The sequence below is a fragment of the Plectropomus leopardus genome, chromosome 17 (genome assembly GCF_026936395.1).
Source record: "Plectropomus leopardus strain MGB_pleo_1.0 chromosome 17, ASM2693639v1, whole genome shotgun sequence".
In the NCBI taxonomy this organism is placed as follows: domain Eukaryota; kingdom Metazoa; phylum Chordata; class Actinopteri; order Perciformes; family Serranidae; genus Plectropomus; species Plectropomus leopardus.
Genome location: NC_142192.1, coordinates 9,881,249 through 9,889,294, shown reverse-complemented (window position 1 = coordinate 9,889,294; position 8,046 = coordinate 9,881,249). Strand labels below are relative to the sequence as shown.

The 8,046-nt window shown below is 39.2% G+C and overlaps 1 protein-coding gene across 1 annotated transcript; it reads left to right on the top strand.

Moving 5' to 3' along the window:
• Positions 1-34: 34 nt before the first annotated feature.
• Positions 35-7,615, top strand: sf3b4 (splicing factor 3b, subunit 4). Its single transcript, XM_042506634.2, has 6 exons — positions 35-132; positions 1,302-1,430; positions 1,555-2,097; positions 3,947-4,114; positions 5,640-5,801; positions 7,279-7,615. The coding sequence occupies exons 1-6, from the start codon at positions 99-101 to the stop codon at positions 7,449-7,451; spliced, it is 1,209 nt and encodes a 402-aa protein (XP_042362568.1). The 5' UTR covers positions 35-98; the 3' UTR covers positions 7,452-7,615.
• Positions 7,616-8,046: the final 431 nt, after the last annotated feature.

Here is an 8,046-nt window from a genome sequence, read left to right as displayed (position 1 = left end):
GTTTAGTTTAGTTTAGTTTACTACTTCCGCCTCCGGCACACGGACAGGAAGAGGCGGGGCCCCGGCTAAGGACGCTCGCCTGGCGTTGTTCATTCAACATGGCAGCGGGACCAATTTCAGAAAGAAACCAAGGTAACTTTGTCATTGTTAAACCTGTTTCAGCCTTTCAGTGCTCTCTAATTATGAATCTGCGTGTGGGTTGCACTTCAAACTGTTTAACTTGTTTATATGAGCCCCGCTGGCCGTCCTGTTAGCTCACAGTTCGTGGTTAACAACCGGTTGATCACATGGAGGTGTTGTTAGCTCGCATTACCGCTAATTTAGCAATTGAATGAAGCTGTTTTTATTATAATGTATTTGACGCGTTTTCTGCAAACTGACCTATTTGTAGCATTGAATTTGATTATTGTAAAGTAACGTTAGGGTGGCTGTTGTGAGCATGTTTGAAGCGGAGGTACGTCCTGTTGGTTAACAGCTAAAGTTAGCCTAGCAGGCTAATGATGTAAACTGCATTTTTTTTGTCACTGCACTGATAATTCAGATGTCGCTTCGGGGACTTGTACACAGCTAGGAAGATAATCTATAGAAGTTATTAATAGTATTATGGTTATCCAGGTGGATTAGACAGCTAATCATTGATAACTTATCCAGATCTGTCAATAAAAGGTAAGACAGTTTATTATTCGGATCTTATGAGATATTTCAGGAAAGACACATAAGTTACGTACCTCATATTCAAATATAAGGGTTTCTAATTATGTATTATACTTGATATATTTTCTAAAAATCTATGTCGTGTCCTCCAGCTGTAATCTCAAAAGGATATTTAACTTCATTTTACAAAGCTTTCATTCAGTGCTTGCAGTAACAATGAGCTTCTTTGTTACTTTTATTGTTTATGTATAAATTTATACTTAGCTACTGAAATTCAACTTAATTTTATTCTGTGAGATATGGATAGTTCAGAAATGGTTGTGATGGGATTAAATAAAAATGATTAATAGAAATGCATTTTACTTAATTAGCTCTCCCTTAAATTACTTATTTTTCTCCCCCCTTGTACCGCTTTCTGTTTCACCTTCCCGTTGTCATCTTCCTTGTTTTGAATTTTGTTTTTCCTTTTAAAATTGTGTTCCCTTTTTCCATATCGTGTGCTATCAGAAAACAAATTCAGCTTACTTAATTTAAAATTATTTTAAGCAAAGACAAACAAAGCCATGTCATTATTTTTTTTCTTAGAAATTTGACATCTAAGATCATTTCCATACACGTTTATTTTTAATTTGTATTTATTTTTTCAGACGCCACTGTGTATGTCGGTGGCTTGGACGAGAAAGTGTCAGAGCCGTTACTATGGGAGCTTTTCCTTCAGGCTGGTCCTGTGGTCAACACACACATGCCCAAAGACAGAGTGACAGGCCAGCATCAAGGTGAGTATCAACGAAAATTCTCTAAAACTATCCAAAAAAACCCTCTAAATCTTTTTGCATCGATTAAATTATTTTCTTCAGATAAGTAACAATCATGGAAAAATGTTTTCACTTGCGCTCTCAGGTTATGGCTTTGTCGAGTTCCTTAGTGAAGAGGATGCTGACTATGCCATCAAAATCATGAATATGATAAAGCTCTACGGCAAACCCATTCGAGTTAACAAGGCATCAGCGCACAACAAAAACCTGGATGTGGGTGCTAACATCTTTATCGGTAATCTGGACCCAGAGATCGATGAGAAACTGCTCTATGACACATTCAGTGCCTTTGGCGTGATCCTCCAGACGCCAAAGATCATGCGAGACCCAGACACCGGCAACTCTAAGGGTTATGCTTTCATCAATTTTGCAAGCTTTGACGCCTCAGATGCCGCCATTGAGGCCATGAATGGCCAGTACCTCTGTAACAGGCCCATCACGGTGTCCTACGCCTTCAAGAAGGACTCCAAAGGAGAGCGACACGGCTCGGCTGCAGAGCGACTCCTGGCTGCACAAAACCCTCTCTCTCAGGCAGACAGGCCGCATCAGCTGTTTGCAGACGCTCCACCACCACCGAGTGCTCCGACACCGGTTCTGACTGCAATGGGAACTGCGATGCCCATGCCAGGTATGACCAAAGTACCGTGGTTACACACAGTAGACGGTAAAACATGTAAGATGTTCTCTCTCTCACTTTAATCAGACATTACCGTTTTTAACCATTACGGGGTTCACACGGATCCTTAAAAAGTTTTTAAAGGCAATACATTCATTAATCTGTAAATAAAGCCTTAATTTGTATCAAAATGAGAAGCACTCATGGAGAGTAGGATTTTATGAATTTCAAAAAAACTGTTTTTTTGTTAAAATCCACCATGTTCCTCCTCTTAAACACATCATGATGGGAATCCAGACAGTAAAATCTCACATGCAGAGAAAAAACACAAAATTGCCAAGAAAACTGGCCACACTTGGTTAGTAAAACAAATCGATTATTGTAATGATATGTTGATTGACTTCCATGTGTTCCACTCAGTGTTTTCTCCTATAATTGACATAGGGAATTCAATATTTTCATCGGACAAAATGTCATGTTTTATGCATTACTTTGTACATTATTGTTGTGTCTAATGCTGAAGATTTTTCAACCACTATTTGTTATTTATCAGCAGTTGAAGAAAGTTACCATTAATAATAACTTAATAGGTGATAATTTAAGGTCATATGCTCACAGAAAAAATAATGTATTGTAGTAAGAGATCAGCGTTATATTAAATATACTTGATGTATCGCTAATTGTTCCACGTGGGGGTGTAAAATGAATATATCGTGAACGTCGAGTAAAAATTGTCAAGAACTGTTAGTGTTTTTCCCCACTCGCAGTGAATAAATTACTTTGTTTAAAGGCATTAAGGTAACAGTTTTGCTTTCTACTAACTAACATCTAACTGTTGAACAGAAGCTTCAAGTTCATAGCAAAAACATTTCTGGCCTTAGATGACCTGGGTGCTTCAAAATAAAAGCACCAGTGGTTCGGCTTTGATTTATTTCATTAAAACAATTCCTTATGTAACTTAATTGCGACAACATTTTATTGAACTTCATTATAACGGTATCTTATGTAACTTTATTGTAACAGTGTTTTTTTAGCTTTATTACAACAGTAGCAACTTTATTGAACTTTAATGTAACTGTGGTCAATTTAATAGTTTTGTATTTTTGTAGTCTACAGTAGTTTAGAGGAAATTTTAAAATACTGAGATACTATATATACTATACTATACAGTGTTAATTTTAAGTAATATCGCCCAGCCCCAAGTTGATTGTCTTATCTTTGGTTTGCAATACAAGCAGAATGGGAATTGCACTACTGGCTGCATTCACTTTGTTGTGCCTTCCACTGTTACATTTCTTGAATGTGACAAAGATATGATTTCTGCAGCAAACTCATCCTAACAAGGTGCAAATAGCTGAGTTTGTGCTACAGTTATACATGTACATCTTAATGTGTTATTTCTGGACTTTTTCTTTCCCAAAACTAATCAGTGGTGTAATGTGTGTCTCCTATAATACTCTGTCATATTCCATATACAGCAGCTGCCTCTGATTAATGGCTATAGATTGGGCAGTTGATTGTGGTGAGTGTCCATGAGAGCAGATAACAGGTTTTTATTACCCGCGGCGAGATGAAGTGGAACTCTTTGGGAAAAGGAAGTGAGCTCCTCTGAATGGTGCATATTTAATCAGCAGGTGATAATGAGATTGATTTGATTTAATCTTGGGGGATGATGTCTGTAACTGAAAGTGATCAGCTGACAAATGAGCCCCTTTTATGAGACACTTATGAAATTTTGAAATATATAACAATGGCATAGAAGATTAAAATGTATAACTAATTCATCAGTCAGACAGCCTGACTTTGTGTACTGTGAGAATAAAAAAATAACCACTTGTAAATTCCACTTGTTTCTGTGCAGGCATGCCTCCTCCTGTTTTTCCTCCCGTTCCTCCACCTGGATCGATGCCTCCAGCAATGCCCCCTTCGATGGCCATGCCTCCAAATGCAGGAGCACCAGTCCCACAGGGCGGCGGTGGTGGACCTCCACCTGGACCACCACCTTTCCCTCCTGGCAGCATGCATCCAGGTAATAATTTGTTAAAGATTCCAGTGTGTTCGCACAAGGTCCCCATGGTCATGGAAAACCTGGGAAAGTCATGGAATTTCTCAACTTCATTTTCTAGGCCTGCGAAAGCCATTGAATGAGTAAAATCCTAGAAAGTTTTGGAAAACTTGTGGAATTCTGTTGTGTGTTCTGAAATGAATCAGTGTATCCTCATACAGCTGTTGGTATGATATCTAAGGAGTTAACGCCCACGACTGACGTCATCACGTTATTTAATCAAAAGAGTATTACAGAGATATTTATAGGGGGGTTCTCACATAAAACTAGGCCATCTATGCAGTCGAAAGACAAAAATACTTTTATAACCGGTGCTAGATGACCAGAGAAAACAAAAGTGACAGATTTGCTCAAGAGGTAGAAAACCTACAACTACCAGAATGCAGTGCACTGTACCAGACCAATAAACACTCAAGCTGGGAGGTGATGTAATATGTATCGGTTCGTGTGATACAACGGCAGTCGGCTGGATCTGGTAATACAGTTAAATGGTCGGCTAAAACATGTTTCTGAAAACATTTGAGGCGAGAAATATAACTTGGTAACAGAAACTTGGTTTATATTATATCAGCGCTGCTTAGTTCTACTGTTTGATCTGTTTTTTTGCCCTCTGGTTTTACTTTGCAGGTAGCACTCATTCCCTGATTACAATTTCTTGCTATCAACACAGCTGAACAGGGCGTTAAATATGTTTCTAAAAACATTTTAGCTCATAAGTTGGCAGTGCAGCAACATACTCTTGATTTATATTCAAGCAGCACTGCCTACTTTTACCATTAGGCCAGATTTCAGTTTGAGTTTGAGAGACAGAGAGAGGTGTGGGTGAGTGTCTTGATCCAGCTCTACACCCTTAATGTCTGCGATCGCGGCATGTTTGGCAGGTATTACAAAAATGCGTAACTGCAGCCTGCAGTTAGAGCAAAAGCCAGAGAACTGGTGAAACACTGTTGGCTGACATAAAATTTGCCATCCGTTTCACCGTGGGGCGAGCAGGGATATCTAGACAATTAGTTAGATAGAGAGAAATTCACCACAGTTCATCGACACAGACTGCCCACACTGTTTTGATGGAAAGCTGGTTAAAAATCAGCAAAGTATCCCTTTAGTGTAAACTTACGTAGAACTTAAGTTTTGTTTTGTGACAATCTACTTAACATAACTCTCACAGGATATGATCACTGGTCTCGATGCCTTTGCTATTCCCGACTACTTCTTTAAATTGTACTGCAACTTGAGATGGAGCAATGATCCTGTTACACATTATTGGTCAAGGAAATTATATTTTGGGTCTTTGAACAGTCATGGAAAAGTTTTGATATTTTATCCATCCTGTTCAAAGTGGCTGCAAGGGGGAAGTTTTGCAAAAACATACTAACAAACAAATGTAACAGATCTATGTGTCCTCAGGTTTTGTCGTGCATGTTAAAACTCGTAAAGACTATTTCCTTGTTCGAGCGCGCCTGTAGACTAAATTGTTTCTGTTGCACAGGTATCCCTCAGATGCCCATGCCCCCTCCTGGTCCTCCTGGCATGGTGCCTCCACCTCCTGCTCCCCCAGGATCAAATCAACAACGGGCACCACCACCCCCTGGCATGCCCCCTCCCCCTCCTATGGGCATGCCACCCAGAGCACCATATGGACCTCCCATGGGTAAGCACCGTGGTGTTTTTCAAAAATGTGTTGTCAAATAAAAGCTTAGAAGTGCCTCAAAATATAATTGTCTGTGATAATACAACCGAAATATCAATAATCATCCCTCTACAAATGTGTCATGTTTTCAGTATTGGCACACTGGCTTGTGTTGCTATGACTACCATGTAAAATTAGCCAATATGGTTGGGCCTGCTGGGTTGTCTTAGCACGATGAACTTTTAAAGAACACCTTCATCAATGTCTAACTTTAATACTGAAAAGAAGAAACAGTAGACAGTTGACAATCATGAGGGAAACGGGGTAAAATTGTGAAATTCTGGGCCAGTACCAGTGGACTATTGGTGGTGGTATTATTTTGTTTTTGCAGTATTTATTCCACCTTTTGCACCAGGGACAAAAAAGAAATGATAAAAATAGAAATGAAATGTAATTTAGTCCTTTTTTTACATTATCTTTAAACGAGTAAAAATTCAATCATACAAATTGAGGAAACAACCTTTAAGATAAGGTTCTTTCACATTAAAACTGTGTTTTTAAAATGCTTCAAAAGTGTTTTTTACTACATATAATATACCATAATTCCCTTTCTAATATCTGTTTTATATTGTTGTGAAAACATTAACAAATTTATTCTTCAAATAAACATCATGATAACTTCCCTTCCTCTGGTACTCATTTCTACTGAATAGAGCTTGAATGCATTGTTATGTAAATCGGTGCAATTTTTTTTTGTTCCATGCTGATGCACTGACTGAGTCATGGGATACACACCACTATGTCATGAGCAGTTCATGGGCATGGGCTTAATTTTCAAGCCCATGCAGAGCACTTATTTGCATGATCGAAACATCAACAATACACCCACTGTCTAGGAGTGGCAGAAAATGTGATTCAGTATAGCATGGAAATAATTTATTTGGCAATAATGTAGATACATGGATGCCAAGTTTGAATTTTTAAAATGATATAAATCATTACTGTACCACACTAATATTGTACCGTAACACAAGTATCATGATAATATCGTATCACGGGGCCTCTGGTGATTCCCACCCCTGCCGCTGGCTTGCTGTGAGTTCTCTGTACAATGACCTGCTCTATTCACTCATGGGCTCAGCTGGACATTGTACGGACTTTGTTTTAGGGCACTGGCAGGTTAAAGTTTGTTTAATTTCCAGTCCAGCTGATCTAGATATTTGCATTCTCACTTGCTGCTCCTCTGGGTAATGTCAGTTCAGGGTTGCAGTGTTGCAGGGGCTCGATTGAAGGGCCAAAAAGCCAGAATATGTTATAGATAATTAAACTAATGTTTCCTTTTCCAGCAGTCTCCAAAATGCTTATTATTCACCACATCTCTGAACTCCTGCCTATGATTCTTATTTAAAACGCTGAAACTTAGTTTACTGTGTTGAGAGCTTCTGGTCAAAGGTTAAGATTTCGTCATGTCACGACCCTCTTGTTGTGTCTTTCTCAGGTCACCCTGTTCCTCCAGGTATGAGAGGGCCTCCTCCTCCCATGCCTCCACCCGGCTACGGTGCTGGCCCTCCTCGTCCTCCTCCTTTTGGCTTCCAGAGAGGACCTCCAATGCCTCCAAGGCCCCCCGGTGTCCCACCCCGCGTTCCCTTGAGAGCACCAATGCCGCCGTAATCCACCCCCAGCTGCAGAGACGGGCTCTCATTTTTCTTTTTTTAAAAAAACATCTGAAGATCTGCTCAAGTTTGAACTAGTGAGAATAATTTAACCACCTGTTTGTATTTTTTTTTGTCATTGTACAGATGAAGACCTTTGGTGAATAAAAATTTTAGTACAAATTTGGGATTTTTTTTCTTTCTCACCCACAAATATAACTTGTGATGATTAACCTGTGCGTGGTCAGTCTCATGGTAATAAGCCTTATTCATGGCAGACATTTTGATACGTCATAGAAGGGAGAGTAAAGGTGTGATTGATAATAGCTGTTTCTATTTTAGGGCCCTGTTTCGCTGGCTGCTGACTCAGTTACTGACTTCATTTAAATGGAGCCATTAGTAATGTTGTTTGTTCCACCTGTGGTTTCACTGACATGTTAGACTACAGTCAAAATGTGTGCTGTTGGTAAAAGGTGGAAGTTTTGGTTTGATGGTGTTTATGGTAAACATTCAGTGGAGTCAGCAAAAGCACTAGTGATCAAGCATAATGAATATTTCTGTTGAATGTAATGGCTGTATGGACAGTAGTTGTCCTTGTATTTTTAGTGCTCAGT

Bases quoted from the DNA above. Each gene is read 5' to 3' on its own strand.
- sf3b4 (XM_042506634.2), top strand. From the start codon at position 99: ATGGCAGCGGGACCAATTTCAGAAAGAAACCAAG. The intron at 1,431-1,554 runs GTGAGTATCAAC...TTGCGCTCTCAG, and splicing joins AGTGACAGGCCAGCATCAAG to GTTATGGCTTTGTCGAGTTC. The intron at 4,115-5,639 runs GTAATAATTTGT...TCTGTTGCACAG, and splicing joins TCCTGGCAGCATGCATCCAG to GTATCCCTCAGATGCCCATG.